The 21,408-nt window shown below is 41.3% G+C and overlaps 1 protein-coding gene across 1 annotated transcript; it reads left to right on the top strand.

Annotated features, from left to right (window-relative positions):
* Nucleotides 1-2,005: 2,005 nt before the first annotated feature.
* Nucleotides 2,006-20,333, top strand: LOC311509662 (retinal guanylyl cyclase 2-like). Its single transcript, XM_084575085.1, has 23 exons — nucleotides 2,006-2,552; nucleotides 3,123-3,353; nucleotides 4,073-4,228; nucleotides 5,295-5,437; nucleotides 7,439-7,594; nucleotides 7,742-7,891; nucleotides 8,555-8,774; nucleotides 9,005-9,080; nucleotides 11,017-11,101; nucleotides 11,260-11,376; nucleotides 11,483-11,566; nucleotides 12,423-12,599; nucleotides 12,968-13,121; nucleotides 13,285-13,428; nucleotides 13,512-13,660; nucleotides 13,768-13,931; nucleotides 14,261-14,384; nucleotides 16,789-16,857; nucleotides 16,986-17,160; nucleotides 17,338-17,436; nucleotides 17,552-17,637; nucleotides 17,885-17,970; nucleotides 19,313-20,333. Exons 1-23 carry the CDS (start codon nucleotides 2,291-2,293, stop codon nucleotides 19,395-19,397), a joined length of 3,192 nt encoding a protein of 1,063 aa, XP_084431211.1. The 5' UTR covers nucleotides 2,006-2,290; the 3' UTR covers nucleotides 19,398-20,333.
* The last annotated feature ends 1,075 nt before the right edge of the window (nucleotides 20,334-21,408 follow it).

The following is a 21,408-nucleotide window of genomic DNA, read 5'->3' as shown; positions in this document are numbered from 1 at the left end:
TGATCTCTTGAGGATGGACCTAATCCAAATCTGGATTAACAGATAAACCTGGAGCCAACACAGGACCCACGACCATGAACCAGGAGTGACCATAGGGACGAACCAGGAGTGACCATAGGGACAAACCAGACAGCTGCTTTTAACCGTAATAGAACCAGGACCCCAACCAAAACCCCACACAGTCTGCATTAATATGCAGACCCCAACTGGTTCTGGTTCATGCTGCTAACCCTAATAAGGAGGGGAAAGGGAGATGGAGAGAGGAACACACAACTGTTAACATGTTATACAGTAGTAGGACACAATGCCCGAGTAGTAATAGAGAAGAAATTAAAAAATAAGTTAGAGGACAGTTGCTCGGTGCATCACCCCCTTGCAGCCTGGGCCTGTAACAGCATCACTAAGGGATGGTTCAGACCAACCATCAGCTTTATCAAAGAGGAAAATCTTAGCCCTGGGGGAGTCTGTACCATCCCTAACCCCAAACTGGAGAGCCTTCAGCTATCAGGACTTCCATTCTACCAGAACCTCTAAGAACCACAAGTAGACCAGAACTTTGAGATGATCTGGTCCAATGAGGTCTTTTAATATACGATGGATGTTGACCTAGCTGATGCAGGTGAAAGAAGACGGTCCTGGTCAGGTTCTGTTAGGTTGAATAGTTAGGATAAATATGTCAGGAGTTAAATCGATGTTAATAGATTCTTCAACTGACAGTCATTACAGAGTAGAAGCTGCTGGACTCAAAGCAGAGTCTGATTCATTCAGATATTATGGTCATTAACTGAGACGTTGTCATTATCAGATAACTACTGTGTTAAAGTTCAAAAGGGTCATCTTCTCATCACAGACTCTAAACTGAAGCCAAAGTTTCTCCTGAACTCTAAACAGGATTAGACCAAAGCCTCTCTCTTCCCTGCTCATCCTGACATCAGCACATTCTGCAGCTCGTCGATGGTTTGTTGCTCACAGGATTTTCTGTTGACTGAAGCTGGAGGTTTTTCTCTGGACAGATGAAACTTTGAGACAAAGGTAAACCATTTTTGAATTAATTTACAGGTAAAATATGTAATTAATAATTTGTTCCTGCTAATAATAACTCATCACCAAAAAGGTTAAACCTGCTGAGAGTCGATGCTGGGCTGGGGTGCTAATGCTGTGGTGTCTGACCTTTGTTCTAATGAACGTCTCCGTTTCATATTTATTTCATTTAAATTTAAAGTGTTGAGGTTAATTTGATAAAGAAAAGTTGATATTTGAGGAGAAGCTGACATGGTTAGATTTCTCATTAATATGATCAGTGATTATTATGGGGTGAACAGGTGTGTTTGTCAGGTGATCAGCAGGTAGAAACAGCTGATGTGACTCTTGTTTGGACTTTCTTGTTTAACATTAAGAATCTAGTTACTTGATGAAAAATCACATTGTAATGTAATCACATTTCATCCACCAGTCAGATCATGACCAGCTTTAAGACCAGAGACAGTGACCAATCAGGATGAGGGTATGTAATGACATCATCACACGTGTGTGATGTCATCAGGGGAGCGAGGTGTCCTCAGAGTGGCGACGATGTTCAGTCTGCATGTTAATAGTGTTAGCAGTGTTGCTATACTTAGCACTCCTTAGCATTAGCATTAACATGAAGACTTAAAGGTCAGAGGTCACAGCAGACAGGTGGGTTCACTCTGTGATTACGGTTAGTCAGACAAAACGGGGAAGATGATATTTCCCATAAGAGACAGACAGACATATACTTAGTACATAAACTCATTATTATTTCACTGGATAAGGGGACAGATCAGTAATGTGTCCTCAGGTGATATCTAAAGGTTTATTTCATTGACTAACCATAATGTACCTGTACCTGTACATGTACTTGTACCTGTACCTGCAGTTAGAGTTACAGATGGACTTAGTTCAGGTGACCGAGGCAGCCTTTCACAATTTTTTTCAGCTTTATCAGGAAGTTTGAAATCATTGACTGATTGGTGGTCAGAGTGCAATGCCAACATGTCTCCACTTGAGTCAGCAGGTTTGGTTTTAAGGCCCAGATTTCTGATTGGTTTAGATGCACAGCTTAGGTTTTTCATTTCATGCACCTGAAGAATGAGGAGACACAGATGAGAGGAAGATGATGAGTTTATGTTTATTGTGGCTTCTGGTTGATGAACTTTATCAGTTTAACTTGAACTTTTATTAAATGACATTCTAAAACCTGAACATACTCAGTTGGTCAAAAATGTGTGACGTATGATGAATGTTCAGCTGAACTCAAGCTGACCAGCTAATGACTCTCCAGCAGGTTGTCAAGATGCAGCTTCCCTGGTTGCTACTGGTGTGCCTCTGGTTGGTATGCATTACACATGTTTGGACAGCAACCTTCAAGCTGGCTCTGATTGGTCCATGGTCATGTGACCCAATGTTCTCACGGGCAATGCCGTCGGCAGCAGCTAACTTGGCGTTGTCACGGTTAAGGAGTGACCGTGGTCTGAGCCGAGGATACTGGTATGACGTGAAACTGTTAGATGAGCACTGCTCCACTTCCAAAGGTTTGTCACATTTATGTAAAGCTGTAAAACTACTTTAAATTAAATGATGAGTTTACAATTCAAATGTTTATTACACAGGTATCAGGTTGAACAGCTTATGTTTAGACTTAGACTTAGATAAACTTTATTCATCCACAAGGGAAATTGTTTCTTTAGCAATCAGCTTATGAAGAACCAACTAGGGAATTTAATAGGCAGTGCTTCAAAATGGAAAAGAGTAGAGAGGGCCCAGTCATAGTGTCTTCATCAGACATGGGCTGGGGAATGTGTGACCCAAATGGTTAAGGACCGGGGGGGGGGGGGGGGGGTGGCACATTCAGTGTAGTCCTGGCCTCCCAGCGGTCAGATGGAGCCAGAACCCCTGACTCAATGATGGTAAATCCAGTAGACTTCTAATTATGTCTTAGAGGCCTGAGAATAATATGTACACAGATATAAATATTATTATTTTTTACCTTTCAAGAAATGACAGGGTTAAACTATCCCACTTTCTTATGGTTATTATCATGTATAATACAATTTATAATAAGTCTGAAATTTTTCTCTTTCTTGGATTTATTTTAATTTCAGCTCTAACAGAATTTGGGCAGATGGAGGGCTATGGGCACGCCTACATTGGGCCTTTTAACCCCGCCCTCTGTCAGAGTGCATCCTTATTGGCCCAGCACTGGGAGGCGGGACTTGCCTCACCTGGCTGTCTAGACAACGACTGGCCAAACCTTTCACCCATCACTCCTCCCAGCAGCATCCTGTTCAGCGTGCTCAGATTCTTCCGGTGGGCGCACGTCGCCATCGTCTCAGGTGAGGAATGACGTCATGGCCTGACGTCATGGCCTGCATGAATAGAAACAGACAAACTAGTAATGTACATGTTTCATGGTTCAGAGTTCAGCTGTCAGAAGTTCTGATTAAAACCTGGCACCATGAATGTGCTCCACTGAACTCAATATACTTTAAATCCATTTAAGTCTGTATATTGGATATTTATTTTTATGTCTGCTTTGTTAAAGTGAGATTTCCTGTCTTAGACTTTTAGAAACCAGAAATAGTGGGGTGTAGCGGGTGGCAGCCTTGTCCTAGTTTTTTACTACCATCTTTACTACTATCTTTACTACCCAGGATGATGATAACAGGTAACTCCGGACTCAACGGGGAATAGCACTAGCGTATCATAACAAAATATTGGTGAAATGAACGAGTTTCGGGGCAGATAATGCGTTTTTTAGAGGCTGCGTTTCGTGTCCCAGTCACTCCCACTATACGGATATATGCGGTGCAAAGTCACATGGGTGAGTAAACGATCGTATTTTATGCCAGAAATAAGGTCCAGGTTGTAAAAAAACGGTAGTTCCCCTTTAAGTTCTTTGTCTGTTCAGCCGCTATGACGCTACCTGTTCAAACTGTAGCTGGCACATGTGTATACACTGAGTTTTGTTCTTACCACAGATACCACAGATACCACACACATTTACTGCACATGTTGCTCATATCTCAGTTCCCTCTTCCTGTTTGGTCATTAGCTCCGACTGACCTATGGGAAGGCACCGGACATGAAGTGGCATCTGCACTCCGGGCTATGGGTCTGCCAATCGGTCCTGTTGTTACCATAGAAACAACGAACAAGGCTGGGGCTCGGGAGGCGCTGAAAATGATCAGAGAGGCTGACAAAGTCAAAGGTCAGAGGCGAGAGTGATTCTCATTTTGCTGGATAATCACACGAGTTAGTTTGGATCCTGGCAACAAGCTCCAGGTTTATGACTTATCATTTATACAACAAATGAATATCACTGATTATCATCCTGACCATTATCTCTCTCATTTTTTTCCAAACAGCAAATGGTTATTTCAATCTCAGTGCGTTCTAGGAGGTCTTAGACTAACATGCTTTCATATTACAAAGCCATACGTAAACAATATTTACCACTAGAGAGGGAACTAGTCAGTTAGCGGTCAGTTAGTTATCGATATTCACTGTCTAGTCATGTCTGACTATTTCATTGCTTTGAAAGAGAGATGTTCCAAGTTTCAGGATCAGCAAATTATGTCATTTAAATAGTGAGTTATGCAATGACTTATATTATAATTAGGCCATTGGTTAAATAATAATAATGTTTAAGTATATGTCACATCATCAGCTTCAGGTCCACAGCTCTGTATTCTGGATCTGCTGAAGCTAAAATGAAATGTGGAAAACTGAATCAGAGGACTGTGAAGATTCTCTCTATTTATTCATTGGTACTGAAGTTGTTGTCTTTACATTTAAACGTGCTGAACTGATAACTGGCATCTTATCTGTTGATAATCACTGTGGGGTATCTGTTCCAGTAGTTTGTTACACTACTTCATATTGTAAAGCCAACATCATGTCAGGATGCTACAAATACAGCGTAGTTGTTAGCTTAAGAAGCATGTGTTGTATTTCCATCTAGTGGCTGCTGGTGGCTTTGCTACTTGAGTTGAAGCAAAACACAAACTCTTTAATTTAACGTCTCCCTTTGAGAGACTTTGAATGAGCTGCTGCTGGTTTACACCGGAGTCAATAGATGCTCAAATCAAATGTTGGAAGAGATAGATTGAAACAGATTCTAAACATTCAAGATGTGTCAGAACTGTTTCATAAGTACTACAAATAATTTCATTAAATGTTGGCCATTTGATAATATTTTGATGTGAATGTGTTTCAGTTTTACGCTCCAGTTCATCAGCTGATTTATTTGTTAAAACATTTTTTTTCTTCTTCAGTCGTCATCTTGTGCATGAGTTCAGTCCTAATTGGTGGAGAAGATCAGCGAGAGCTGCTGTTGGCTGCTCTGGAGATGGGGATGGTATCTGATGGTTATGTGTTCATTCCATATGACGCCCTTCTATATGCCATGCCGTACCAGGTAACTGATCATTTTAAAATGGACCCACAAGATTTTATTTAATTCTGTGAAAATGCTACTCTTTCTACAGTCCCTGACAAAAGTCTTGTCACTTATCCATTTTGTAGAAACAACAGTTTATAACCTGACTTTTAATTAATCCACTGGTTTTAGAAATGGCTCATATGAAAGCTAAAACCCTCCCAAATTATGTTTGATATACTAAAATAAATTTGCTTCACTGAAGAAAGATTGATCATTTAATGAACACAGAAAGGTCAGATTTTGGCAAGACAAAAGTCTTGTCGCTTGGGTACAAGTTGACCCTAAGTGCCCCTCAAATATATGTATTATCAATTTGTTTTACAAGCAATGGCTAATTACAATCCCAACAGCTTTTGAAATAATGTTTTGGTGCCAAACAAAACTGCTGAAAAGCATTCTAACGTTCACAGCTTGGTAAAGCCCACTGAGTCAGTTTTTGCAAAGACAAAAGTCTTGTCGATTGTCATATGATGCACCCAATCCTAGATTACAGCCTCAAAGAATAAGAAAAAGATTTGAAGAGACTGGAGATGTTTTTGACAAGCCCAGGTCCGGCAGACCCCGCAAGACAACTGCTCGGGAGGACCGTTTGTTGGCTCGAAAATCCAAGGCCAGCCCCTTTTCCACTGCAGCAGAGCTCCACCAGGCCTTGTCACCTCAAGTCCCCGTGTCAACCAGAACAGTTTGTAGAATTCTGTCTCGAAATGGCCTCCATGGTAGAATCAGTGCCCAGAAACCAGCACTAAACAAAAGGCAATTAAAAAAACGTGTGGCATTTGCCAAGGCCCACAGCCTGCTAAAAGGATGGACGCTGGAAAAGTGGCAGAAGGTGGATTTCTCAGATGAATCTTCGGTTGAATTATATCACAGCCGCCGCAAATATTGCAGGAGACCTACTGGAGCTCGCATGGATCCGAGATTCACCCAGAAAACAGTTAAATTTGGTGGCGGAAAAATAATGGTCTGGGGTTACATCCAGTATGGGGGTGTGCGAGAGATTTGCAGGGTGGAAGGCAATATCAGTAGCGTAAAATATCAAGAAGTATTAGCTACCTCTTACATTCCCAACCATAAAAGGGGTCAAATTTTGCAGCAGGATGGTGCTCCATCGCATACTTCCATCTCTAAATCAAAGTTCCTCAAGGCAAAGAAGATCAAGGTGCTCCAGGACTGGCCAGCCCAGTCACCAGACATGAACATCATTGAGCATGTCTGGGGAAGAATGAAAGAGGAAGCATGGAAGACGAAACCAAAGCATCTTGATGAACTCTGGGAGGCATGTAAGACTGCTTTCTTTGCTATTCCTGATGACTTCATCAATAAATTGTATGAATCATTGTCGAACCGCATGGATGCAGTCCTTCAAGCTCATGGAAGTCATACAAGATATTAAATATGGATCTCACAGCACCAGTACTTCATTCACTGATGTTATGCATCATATTTTTGTATTTGAAGTAAATGATTTGTTCAATTTTCACATTACTTTCTGTAGGCGACAAGACTTTTGTCTTGCCAAAATCTGACCTTTCTGTGTTCATTAAATGATCAATCTTTCTTCAGTGAAGCAAATTTATTTTAGTATATCAAACATAATTTGGGAGGGTTTTAGCTTTCATATGAGCCATTTCTAAAACCAATGGATTAATTAAAAGTCAGGTTATAAACTGTTGTTTCTACAAAATGGATAAGTGACAAGACTTTTGTCAGGGACTGTAGTTTCACACTTGACCTGAGGAGGTGAATATTTCAGGTTCTCACAGGAAATTTCATAATTTTACATAAACTGCAGTAAAATATGGACTATATATGTATGAGTATGTATATATATACATAATGTACTACTGACTTATAACAACTCTTTTATATCCTAGTTTCAAATTTAATTCCTCTCCCTAATCACACAAAGAATCAAAACATGTACTGATAGGTTTCCTCACTCTTCTCTAAATCCCGCATTCTTCTCTGTCCAATCAGGACACAAGATTCCACCAGCTGACCAATAGCACGCAGCTTCGTCACGCCTACAGCGCTGTCTTGACTGTTACCATGGCATCTAACCAAAGTTTCTATGAAGCTTTTCGCCAGGCTCAAATCAGTCGAGAGATTCGTTCTGCTATCTCTGCTACAGAGGTAAACAGATAAACAACAAAACACACAACCACCTCATAAACAAGTACATCAGGAAATATGAACATGATTCTGACTTAATGTGTATTTATGAATAAATAATCATCTCTAAAATATGTGTCTATGTTTTGTCTTGGTTTCTGTCTACAGGTGTCTCCGCTGTTTGGGACCATCTTTAACATGGTATACTTTGTTGCTAAAGCCGTGGAAGAACGTCGTCAGGCAGGGGGTGGGCACTGGGTGACAGGAAATCAGCTCATCCAATCAGATGGAGGCTTTGATTTCCAGGGCTTTAATCAGGTTATTATTATTATTATTATTATTATTATTATTATTATTATTATTATTAACTACACATATGTTTAATCAAACAGAGACTCAGTGAGTACAAGTCAACTGAATCTTAATGAACATGAAAAGCTCTGTTTGTTGCAGTGGAGTTCAGTATTTATATTTGGCTTCAGTAGACAGATGTTAAAGGAAATGTATTATGCCAGTTTGCAAGAGACAGAAGCCGATTAGTTTCAACCATTCAAAACTATATTTCCTTCAGAACATGCAAATAAAGATGTTTAATTTTTCTGAATTGATTGTTGTGAAGTTGTTAGTTCATTGATTAGAAAAGATCATGAATACATATAACTTTTAACACCAAATCCAGAGATGACAGCTTCACTAGCTCCTACTGTAAAACAACTCATCATGTTTAACTGTATGCTGATGATGTTATGCTTTATCTGTAGGACACTATTCATGTTTAATGGCCTTAATCCGAAAGTTTGGTTTAATTCAAATTCTTAAGTTAAAGTCTACACTATTGAGAAAATATCCATCATTACAAGAATGCACGAAGAAGTGATCTTTACTAGCTCTGGTGTACTCATATATTCCTTTTAAAATCTTTATGGTTAATTTGTCGTGTTACCACCAGCTCCCCTGTTTTCTCCCGTTATTTTTTCTCAGGTGTTGTATGGAGGTAAAGAGCGGCGTGGCCTCCAAGCCCGGTATGTGGTGTTGAGCAGTGATGGTGACCGCCTCGTACCAACACATTCGCTTGCTCCGACGCATGCTGACGGGACAATTGGAGGTTTAAAACCACTGAGCCACTCCTTTGTCTTCCCTGGAGGAAAACCCCCTACAGCCAGCTTTTGTTGGTTCGATCCAGAAGAGGCCTGCAGTGGGGGTGTGTTCACTGACCTACTGTGACTTTCTATTGGTTCACTTTGGGGGGGGGTTTGCTGTTCAGCTTGGACAGTTCAGTTTGTTGACTGCAGGTTGATGTCTGTTGATCACCTCATACAGTCTTGATCACAGGGGTGGAAGACAAGTCCAGAATATTAGCAGGAAATGAAGCATTTGATCTTAAGGTGTTTTAATTTTCTAAATCAATTTATTTCCTGTGTTCATCTGCAGGTTATGACCCGGTGACCATGCTCTTCATCGTCTTGTTGCTCTGTGCTGTGGTCCTAGTGTTTTTCTTTTGGATCAGGTCAACACACACACACAAACACACACATCTCTAAGCAAGAGGTGGCAACCCAGCTGTGTGAATAAGTGGATGTCTTAAATGCAAAGAAATTCATATATATGTGTATATATATATATACACACACACACACACACACACACACACACACACACACTACCAGTCAAAAGTTTTAGAACGCCCTAATTTTTCCAGTTATTTATTGCAGTTCAAGTTGTGCAAGTCCAATAAATAGCTTGAAATGGTACAAAGGTAAGTACTGAACAGCCAGAGGTTAAAAGAGAAGGTTTGGTTAACCAAAACTGAAAAATAATGTACGAAGTGGGTTAACAATTTAAAGCTATTCTGCAACAACGAAGGTTGAATCAGCCTTGAAAGCCGGTGCTACTAATTCCTACAGGTGTTCCAACTTTTCTTGGTTCCTTACAACCCCCTCTGTCTGCATGAAAGCAGTGTTGGAACACACTGTGGTACCAGACCCTCATGAGCATCAGGTGAACAGTATTGTACTGCAGAAAGTAGTGTGATGCATCAAAAATGGAGAGAAAAAGGCAATTAACAATGGAAGAGAGACAGACCATCATAACACTAAATGTAGGTCTGTCCTACAGGGAAACTGTAAAGACAGTCAAGGTGTCAGTGAGAACAGTTTTCTTCACCATCAAAAGGCTCAGAAACTGGAGGAAACTCTGACAGGAAGAGGTCTGGCAGACCCAAAGACACAACTGAATCAGAGGACAAGTTTCTGAGAGGTAACAGCTTGATAGGCGGCTCACAGGACAACAGCTTCAAGCTCAGCTTAATAGTGGTCGTAGTAAGCAAGTCTCGGTTTCAACTGTGAAGAGAAGACTTGGAGCTGCAGCTTTGACAGGACGAGTTGCAGCAAGAAAGCCGTTGCTAAGATGTCAGACTAAGACAAAGAGGCTCGCCTGGGCCATGAAACACCACCACTGGACTACTGAAGACTGGAAGAAGGTATTATGGAATGATGAATCAACATTTCTAATCTTCAGTTCATCAGGCAGGATCTTTGTACGCCGTCAAGTAGGCGAGAGGATGGTTCCACAGTGTGTGACATCAACTGTCAAACATGGAGGAGGAAGTGTGATGGTCTGGGGCTGTTCTGCTGGATCCAGGGTCGGTGACTTGTACAGAGTGAGAGGCATCCTGAACCAAAATGGCTACCACAGCATTCTGCAGCGCCATGCAGTACCCTCTGGTATGAGCCTAGTTGGTCAGAGGTTCATCCTACAGCAAGAGAATGACCCAAAACACAAGTCCAAGCTCTGCCAGAACTACCTCAGGAGAAAAGAACAAGATGGTCAGCTTGAAAACATGGAGTGGCCAGCACAGTCTCCAGACTTAAACCCCATGGAGCTGGTTTGGGATGAACTGGACAGAAGAGTGAAAGCCAAGCAACCTACAAGTGCCACACATTTATGGGAACTTCTGCAGCAGACCTGGGAAGAACTTTCTGAAGAATATTTGATTTCTATTGTAGAAAGAAAGCCACGAGTGTGTTCAGCTGTTATATCTGCCAAAGGTGGCTACTTTGATGAGTCAAAAGTTTAGAAAACATTTTGGTCTATAAATTGATTCCATAATTTCTTTTTCAACTCAAATTGCTTATTTGTTCTATGCTTTCATTTCGGAGTGCAATGAGACACTAAACTGAATCATTTTTAGTAAAAAAATGGAAAAAGTGTGGACTTTTGACCGGTAGTGTGTATATATATATATATACTCTATGATAAACAACTAAAAAATAAAATGCTTTGACATGCTTCAGATGCTCCAGAAATTTATGAGCATTCCAGGTATACACAGAGTCTGTATTGATTATTGATTGCTTCAATCAATCCTTCAGATTATTTATTAATAAAGCATCTTCATCAGGACTGATTGTGCTGCTGCTAATTGTCATAATCTGTGTGTACAGGAAGTACAAGAGAGCAACAAACATCACGAAACTGATCCTGACTCTGGATGACATCACCTTCATCGATACTCAAGTCAGCAGGAAGGTCAGAAAGTGTTTTTACTTGTAGTTGTACTGGTGAGCAGTGTTTACTCTGGTGCGAGTGCTGACACTACTTACTAGTAATGACTGTTCAACTGTCTGTGTACCCAAACACCAAGGAGTGATTATAAAAACGATTGATTTAGTGGCTGTCTTCTGTAGAAACTGAATGACGAGTCGATCATTAGGAGTGTTCTGGAAATGAAAACTCCTTCATGCTCAGTTGCTCGAAGTTACATCCTGACAACACCAGAGAGCTCCAACATTGGAATACTGGAGGTACACCTACACCTGTATTTACATGTTTACCTGTGTGTGATCAGCTGCTTGGTCCCCTTTATCATCAACATTGACTCTTTGCTCTGATTGGTTGTACTGTTGCTAGGGCGACTGGGTTTGGCTGAAGAAGATTCCTGCTGGAAACACCGTAACAGCTGTCAATCAAAACACCCAGACTCTGTTCAGCCAGGTAAAATGAGCAGCAGGAACACAAGAAAACACAGCAGATGCACAATAGGCACTTATTTTCATGTGATTTTAATACACTGCCTGGCCAAAAAAAAGTCTACACTTGGATTTAGCTAATCAAACAGGTAGGAGCCTCCTAATTACTGCATGGGTGATTATCTTTCAGCTGACAACACGTTATTTAAGCCCAACTGATGCAATGAGTAGCTTCTCATTTCTTCAACAGCCTGTGGGGGCAGTGCTATGATCTGGGGTTGCTGCAGTTGCTCAGGTCTTGGTTCAGCAACATTATGTGTCCAAAGAATGAGGTCAGCTGACTACCTGAATATACTGAATGACCAGGTTATTCCATCAATGGATCATATTCCAAGATGACAATGCCAGGATTCATGGGGCTCAGATTGTGAAAGAGTGGTTCAGGGAGCATGAGACATCATGTTCACACGTGGATTGGCCACCACAGAGTCCAGACCTGAACCCCATTGAGGATCTTTGGGATGTGCTGGAGAAGGCTTTGTGCAGTGGTCAGACTCTCCCATCATCAATACAAGATCTTGGTGAGAAATGAATGAAACACTGGATGGAAATAAATCTGGAGACATTGGCGAAGATTATAGAAACAATGACACAGAGAATGTGCTGGAATCAAAGATAAAGGAGGTCCAACCAGATATTAGAGGGGGGGACCTTTTTTTGGTGGTGACTTTTTTTTTTTTTTTTTGGCCAGGCTGTGTCTGATGAACACAAGGGTTGAAATTCTGAGTCTTATATATAACTGATATTGTAACCATTTCTTTTCCACATGCTGTTTAATTTCAATAGATTAAACAGTATTATTTTATGCTTGCGTTTTGTAGTTGCGGGAGATGCGACACGAAAACCTGAACCTGTACCTTGGTCTGTTTTTGGATTCGGGAATCTTTGCTCTGGTGGTTGAACACTGTCCTCGAGGAAGTCTGGCAGACCTTTTGGCTGACAGCAACATGAGGCTGGACTGGATGTTTAAATCCTCCCTGCTCATGGACCTGATCAAAGTACTGCTTAGATAGTGCTGCTGTTGCGTATTAGTTATTAATTAGTACTGCTTATTATTATTGTAAAAAACAAACACTAAATAACGGTGAACTATCCTGATATTAAAGCTTTGACTCCTGAACACTGACATAGTTTTAACGGTGTTCTCTCAGGGTCTGACTCTCGTTTCTTCTAATCCCTTAATCCTGTTTGAGCAACATCTCAACCCACTTTCAAAGCTAGTTGAAGGTGACTGAACTCCGAGCAGCTCTTAAAATATTGCATCTTAAGTTAATGATACACCGTTTTACCACCCAAAGCTCAGTTTTACTTTCATGTGTCATTTACGTATTTTCTACTCTGAGAAGTTTATCTGTTTGTGTTTCAGGGGATGAAGTACCTTCATCTTCGAGGTTTGAGTCATGGGCGTCTGAAGTCCACAAACTGTTTAGTGGATGGACGTTTTGTTCTTAAAATTACAGACTATGGACTTCCTATGCTCCTTCACTCCGAGAGCATTAAGCTTCCTGAGGACGCCCACGGTAAATGCTCAAATCTATTGTTGTCTGTCTGAAAAGATATAACCAAGATGTTTCGTAAGTGTTACTACAGCATGACACCAGGTGTTTAAAATGACAAAATCAAGAAACGTCTTAAGAAGGGTGTCCAAGAGTCTTCCCGTCCAACACTTCCTGTCTTACTCAGAGCTGCTATGGACGGCCCCGGAACTTTTAAGGAATCCGGTCCGAGGAGGCTCGTTTGCTGGAGATGTATTCAGTTTCTCCATCATCATACATGAAGTGATCTCACGAACAATGCCTTACGCCATGATGGACATGCCGGCCCATGGTGAGACAGGATCTTTTTTTGAGTGATCCATGAGTATGTGAAGCAGCTTTGTCCTCTCTTCATATATGATGTTTATCACTCAGAGATTGTGGAGCGTCTGAAGCAGCCACCGCCTCTCTGCAGGCCGGTTGTTTCAGTGGATGAAGCTCCGACCGAGTGTCTCAATCTGATGAATGACTGCTGGAATGAAGATCCAAATAAGAGGCCGAGCTTTGACAACATTTTCAAACAGGTGAGACCATCTTAAGGAACACCACCTGCTTGTTGGTGTGAGGAGAGTTTACCTTTCTATTTCATTTCATCAAACTTTTGAGAATATCTGAATGTGTGTATTTGCAGTTTCGGGGCATTAACAGAGGGAAGAGGGCAAACATCATCGACTCCATGTTGCGGATGTTGGAGCAGTACAGTTCAAACCTGGAAGATCTAATCAGAGAACGGACAGATGAACTGGAGATTGAGAGAAACAAGACAGAGAAGCTGATCGGACAACTCCTGCCAAAGTAAGACTCAAGATTTTATGTAAATCTGAAACAATAAAGTACAGGAACACCTAGTGGTCTCTGACTCGCCTGCACACTGAAACCCAGGCTTAATTGGGTGTGGATGAGAGGTCAGATGATCACATGATCTATAAACACAGCGATGCTTCAGCATCCAGATTTTGTAGTTATGAAATTTGAAATATTTATTTAGAGACTTTGGTGACATTGTCCCAGAATACAGATTTTTCTTTTTGGACCAACGCATAAAAACGTTAAAGTAACTCAGAGGCTTGATGAAGGAGGAAGGATGTACTTTGTTTCCACATGTTTGTAAATGTTTGTTTCAGGTCTGTAGCTCAGGCACTGAAGAAGGGGAAGCCTGTCCAACCTGAACATTATTCAGACGCCACTCTTTACTTCAGTGACATCGTTGGATTTACGACAATCTCAGCTCTCAGTGAACCCATCGAGGTACAAACTCAACCAACATGTGCTTCTATAACTCACCCTCTGCTGTTTAACTCAGGGGTGCCCAGTATGTTGATCTCAATTGACTGGTGGTTTGCCATGGCAGTGCACATGAGTAAGCATATTACATCACTTCCTGTTTCTGCACTGCGTGGTGTTGTCATTTGCAGACTGTTTTAGATTATTTGAAATCACAATAACGTCCTTGTCCTCCATAGTTCCTTTTGAACCTAACCAGGTACTAAACGGAGCCCTGTAGCTGGTGCGGACCGGCTGAGAGTAGCTCCTGTTAGCGTAGCTCCTGTTAGCTGTCCTCGGGAGCTGCTGGAAAACCAGGGTTGCTTGGTGACAGTATGAAGGAAGCAGAATCCTACCCGATAGTTGGAACACTTTGTGGGGAAAGCCTGGTCTGATTAGGCCGATTGATCTATTTAGTTTGGCTGAAACATGGCTACAGGATGATGAATATGTTAGTTTAAATGAGTCTACGCCACCCAGTCATAGTAATTATCACATTCCTAGAAGCACAGGTAGAGGAGGAGGAGTGGCAGCAATCTTCCACTCTGATTTATCTATTAATCCTAGACCTAAGGAGAGCTTTAATTCATTTGAAAGTCTTCCTCTTAGTCTTCCTCATCCAGACTGGATGTTGTAGTGTCATTATAGTAGGTGACTTTAACATTCATGTTGATGTTGTCAGTGACAGCCTTAGCTCCTCATTTACATCATTATTAGATTCTATTGGCTTTTCTCAGAATGGAAACAGATCAACTCACTGTTTTAATCACACCTTAGATCTTGTCCTAACATAGAAACTGAAGGTTTAACAGTATTTACTCATAACCCTCTTTTGTCTGATCGTTTCCTCATAACTTTTGAATTTACAGTAACAGATTACACAGGAACTGAAAAGACATTTCATTACAGTAGATGTTTGTCTGATGATGCTGTAACTAGATATAAAGAATGAATTCCTTCTTTATTTACCTCAGTGCGATATGTCAATGATGTGGACGACAGCAACCACAATTTAACCCCTGCACTAATAGATTATTTTGTTGATGGGACTGCAGCATCACTTAGTACAACTCTAAACTTAGTGTATCCAAAAAAGGTTCAAAAAAAGGCAACTGGACTTGTAGAGTTTTTTGAGAAGACGTTTCACCACTCATCTGAGTAGCTTCTTCTGTTTGAACTGAAGAAGCTACTCCAGCTGCCTTTTTTTTTTTTAACCTTTTTTGGATATACCATAATCTAGATGACTGAGGACCTTCACAGACATCTTAACGTAGTTGCTCCTCTGAAAAAGAAGGTGATGAATGGGAGGAGGCTAGCTCCCTGGTATAATTCACAGTTGATCCGTCCAAAGCAGACAGTCTGATAGATGGAAAAAATCTGTCATTCCACTAATTCTGAAGAAGCTCACATAGCCTGGAAAGATAGTTTAACAACTTCTAAAAAGCTCTCAGTAGTATTAGAACAGCATATTATTCATCATTAATAGAAGAAAACAAGAACAAGCCCAGATTTCTTTTCAGCTCTGTAGCCAGGCTGACAAATAGCCACAGCTCTGTTGAGCCATCTATTCCTTTAGCCCTCAGTAGTAATGACTTCATCAGCTTCTTTACTAATAAAACTGTAGACATTAGAGAAAACTTTTAAGGCATCCTTCCTCCAGCTGTCATAGATGTAAGTACAGTGACATTAGAAACTTCTGGAGGACCTTATCAATATCTGGAATCCTTCTCTCCAGTAGATCTCTCTGAGCTCTCTTCAACAATTACAGCATCTAAACCGTCATCTTGTCTTCTAGATCCAATCCCAACTAAATTGCTTAAAGAGGTTTTTCCATTAATTAACACCTCCATATTGAACCATATACATTTATCTTTATTAACAGGATATGTGCCTCTATAGACCAATCTCCAACCTTCCTTTTATTTCCAAAATTCTAAAAACAGTTGTTGCTAATCAATTGTGTGACCATTTAAACAGGAATGGTCTGAAGAGTTTCAGGGGGGCTTTGAGGGGAGGGGCCTCTGAGGATCATCCCACAGATAGTTGATCAGTTTGGGATCTAGTGAATTTGGAGGCCAGGTCAACACCTTGTACTGTTGTTCGTGTTTTTTTTTTAGTTGTTCCAAAAGTGTTTTTGTGTGTGTGTCTGTGTCAGGCTGCATCCTGCTGGGGATGGCTGCTGCCATCAAGGAGTGTCATTGCTATGGGGTGGGGGTGCCTGGTCTGGTCTAGGTGGGAACTACATGTCTTATAGGCAGTTTAGACTTTAAGTTGACTTTAAGTTAAGTTGATGCAGAGGCTATGGCGACAGCACAGACCCCCACACAGAGCCTGCGTGGACCTAGTGCCATAGCTGACGTGCCCTGGTCTAACTGTATTCTGCGTGCAGGTGGTTGACCTGCTGAATGACCTTTACACCATGTTTGATGCCATCATCGCTACTCATGATGTCTACAAGGTAAATAACCTCCACCTTTAACCAACACAATGTGACTGGACCCAGGTCATCATTGTAACGTAGTAATTTGGTAATTCAACTATTAACATCTTCTGATACCAACAGTTACATGTGGGTTTTGTGTGAAGGTAGAAACCATTGGAGATGCCTACATGGTGGCTTCAGGGGTTCCCAACAGAAATGGGAATCGTCACGCAGCTGAAGTGGCAAACATGTCTCTGGACATCCTACACTCGATCGGAGCCTTTAAGATCAAACACATGCCTGAAATTAAAGTCAAGATACGAATCGGACTGCACTCAGGTACACACACACTGACACACACCGATACACACTATCACACACGGATACACACTAATTCTTACACATTAAAAGACACTGATGCACACTAATATACACATTTTCTGTCTCTTTGTCTCGCTGTCTTCACCTGTCTCTTTGTCTCTGCTTCTGTCTGTGTGTCTCCGTCTCTGTCTTAAGGTGCCGTCGTAGCAGGGGTGGTGGGCCTGACGATGCCCAGGTATTGTCTGTTTGGAGACACAGTGACCACAGCGTCACACATGGAAGCCAGTGGGCTGCGTGAGTAAAAACAGGATCAGTGATTTATTCAGAGAAATTATTTGTCTCTCATGTTCAGGGACGATGACAGAGTAGCAGGTCATCTTTTTTGTAGCTGAATGTTTGTGCTCTTCAGCCTACAGAATCCACATCAGTCTGTGTACAGTCAAGGTCCTGACCAGTCTCAAACTGGGGTACCACATTGATACCAGGAAGGCCCAGGTATGCTCAGTTACATTTAAACACCTGATATTTACTCGTGAGAGATGAAAACATCTGAATGGAACAGATCATGTTTAAAGTTAATGATTGATGTCAGACATTTTAGAGTCAAACCAACGTTATCCAAATAAACACATTCTGAAATCAACAGCGTGTGGAGTGTGAGCCGTCCTGAGATTGGTTCAAACTGATCAGATCCATGATCCTAATGTGACTGTGATGTTTGCATGTTTCTGTTTCTTTTCAGGTGAAGGGCACAGAGGACACCTATTGGCTAATGGGCCGAGAAGGTTTTGATAAACCTCTTCCTGTTCCTCCAGACCTCACTGGAGGGTAAGAGCCCAAACAATCTAAAAAAATAGGATTTTATAAATAAATAAAATTACTTTCATAGCTGGGTATGGGTAGGGCTGTATCTCCTCTTACGATGAATCTGTTTTTTTGGGGGTGATGACTGACTGCCAATAATATATGGCTGCAAATAAGTAAGGATTAATATTCACCAAATATATATATATATGTTATTCATTCATATTTGGCTGGTTGTAAAGTAGTTCATGTTTGTGAGTCTTCATATGCTAAAAGCACCATCTCACCCATTCATAAATGCAGTCATGGCTAGACTTCAAAAACCTGGGTTTAGTTACTACAAACCACAGCTCATGTGAAGTTGTGACGTTTAATGTTCAAAACTGATAAACTTTGTTTTTCTGTAAATATTCACTCATTTTGAATTTGATGCCTGTAAGACGTCCCATATGAGCTGGGACAGGGTCGCGTTCACCACTGTGTTTAGGAACTAAGTGTTTAGAAACACTGTGGAGCTCCATAGGTGAATTTTCTCATTTTTGCTTGGTGTACAACTTCAGTTGCTCAACAGACCAGGATCTCCATTGACACATTTTGCTCTTTATATTGTGTCACACATTTTCAATGGAGGACAGGTCTGGACAGCAGGCAGACCGGTCTAGTACCCCCCTCTTGTGTTTCTGGATCTTGTTAACATGTGGTGTTCTCTTTGCATGGTAAAGTTTTAAATTGTGGATCTAGCAAAGAACTATGTTAATTGATGATGATTTGCCACCTGGTAACATCCTTTACAAAATGTGTTTTTAATGCAGGGCAGCCTGAGGGGTCAGAGGTCATGGGCATTAAATGCTGGTTTTCAGTCTTGCTGCTTATGTGCAGAGGTTTACCCAGATTCTCTGAGTCTTTTGATGATACTATCGACTGTAGATGATCAATACAGATGGAACACATCGAGGAAAGGTTAACTGAGGAGGTTCAGAGATTGTCATGTTTTACATGACATCCTAACTTTATAGGGATTGGGGCTTGTAAGTTGATTAACATGGTCACGTAAGCGTTCATAGTTTGTTGTTAAGTATGATGAGACAAGGTAATGAACAAATCCTAGGTATGAAAAAGTTGCATCTTAGTACAGACCTACAGTAATACACTTGGTCAGACAGAATATGTTGTTGTTTGATGACTGTTGAGCTTACCTTTATCCCCCAAGTGGTCCTCCACTTCCACAGGTTTCAGTTGTTGTTGTGATATAATTATGCTTTTTCTTCTAATTTCAGAAGACTGAAAGCTGTTCTCTCCACCTGTCTCTCCCTCTGCCTGTGTGTCTCTCTGTCCACCCATCTCTCTCTGTCTCTTTCCCTCTCAGTGCCAGCAATCATGGTATCAGTCTGGATGAAATTCCAGTTGAGAGACGACAAAAGTTTCTGGACCGACAGAAGATAAAGAAATAATGCCAACACAAAGACGTATATAAGGAAACACACAAACACACGTTCACATATATTTATGATCTTAATGGATCAACAGACACACAGCTGTGGATGCAACCACAAACTTATGTCACACAGACACACACACTCTCTACCTCGAACATTTTAATAAGTGGTGAGACAGTTTCAGCCAAATACATTTAAACTTGTGAAATTGTAAGATTCGATAAGAATGGTGGAGGAGAAGATCTCTGTCCACCCATGTCAAAGTTTGTGAGAAGATTATAGGCAGATCTGATATTATGCAGTTTGTGGTGATTAAACACCAGCAGTGTCATTTAAATATGAATGGACAAGTACATTGTCTGCATAGACAGTGATTTTCACTTCTTGTTTGTAGGGTGTGGTCAGATCTGATCCTGTTGTAACATTCCTTTATCACATTTATATTAAGGTTGTAAATGTCTGTGCCTCTCACCTGTGTATACTGATTTATTCAGGAATGTTTGTACTGTAATAACCTTTACATTAAGACTCAACATGTTGTAAAAATCAATTAACACAGATGTAGTTATACTGTATAGCTGTACAGAATGTTAGTGACATTGTTAGATATTGGATAAATAAATTAAAAAATGATTAAATGAAAGTTTTTTTTTGGTTGACACCATTGTCTTATTAAAAGTGACACCTCAGTGATCAGTAATGTTTTTCATACAAACTGTGGTTGTAAATGTAGTATCCATCATTTTTATATCCGCTGTGCTTCCGCATCCATCTTATGTAAACCTTCCCTTCATCCAGACATGTAAGTAATGTGTTAGGTTTGTGAAAGTTATCATGATGACTCATCCCGTGTCATCATCGGACAACTACGGTTTGGAGTGGTGAGACAACGGCAATACACGGGCCGGAGATGGTCACTCGAGGGTCCCTAGGGTTAGGTCAAGGGTTGGGGCCCCATCCTCTCCGAGGAGGACCGAGGAACGCATGGTCCATCCCTCCAGTCCCCCTCCCTCCCCGGTCCCATGGAGACCAGTCCTGGTCTCTAGTTTGGGGTCGAACATCATAGGTTCGCGTACGGGATCGACCCCTTCTCCCGTAGCAAACCTGATGCCACCCTCCATCATCCATGATGGGTGGGCTTGTAATGGTGTCTTTTTTTTAATTTTTTTGTTTTTTGTTATAAAAAATTATGAAAAAAGTAAAACAGTAAAAATTTTTACTAAAATAAATTGAAAAACTAAAAGAGCCCTATTAAAAAGGTATATAGGGTTTTTACGATCGTCATACAAAGTCATAACTCTTGATAGGAAGGTCCTAGAGACTTGAAACCATGCTCTACCCCCATGTATGACGGGTCAAGGAGTCCAACGGTACCACCCATTTCCGGAGATAGCTCAGTCTTGGTCCTAGAGACTCGAGACCACTTCCAGTGTGTTCAGCGTGGCTGATATAGTTGGGGTAGAGCCCGGTTTGAAGTGTGTGGGAGTTACCGTTAAAAAGTTAAAAAATGTGATGGGTCGAAAATTTTGAGTTTTGAGAATGTTGAGAGCCAAAATCCTTCACACAGGTTATGTTTAGGAGCACGTTTCAGGTCATTTGGAGTCGTTTGATACCCATCTTGAAAGTTGGTTTTTGGTTAGCATCGTTAGCATGTGTGCTAACGGGGGGTGGAAGGTCCCTGAAACTTGGGCTACCCCCGCCCCCCCATTTCCGAGGGCGCTGATCACGCTGGTATCACTATCTTTCCTGTGCGACCTTCCGTTCCCGAGATAGGTGTCATCGCATCGTTGTAGAGGCCTGAGACTCTGGCTACCCCACCATTTGCGAGGGTGCTGATCACGCTGGTCAAGGTCCCATGTCTCTATGACCTTCCGTTCCCGAGATAGGTGTCACTGCATAGTGCTAGAGGCTTGACATTCTGGCTATCCCCATATGTGCTGAACACGCTGGTCTGCTTGGTTTTCGTCTACGACCTTCCGTTCCGGAGATACCTCAATTTTGTCCTGGTTGAGCTCCATGTTAAGTT

Source organism: Chelon labrosus (assembly GCF_963514085.1).
Source record: "Chelon labrosus genome assembly, contig: SCAFFOLD_201, whole genome shotgun sequence".
NCBI lineage: Eukaryota > Metazoa > Chordata > Actinopteri > Mugiliformes > Mugilidae > Chelon > Chelon labrosus.
This window is presented reverse-complemented; position numbering and strand designations above follow the sequence as displayed.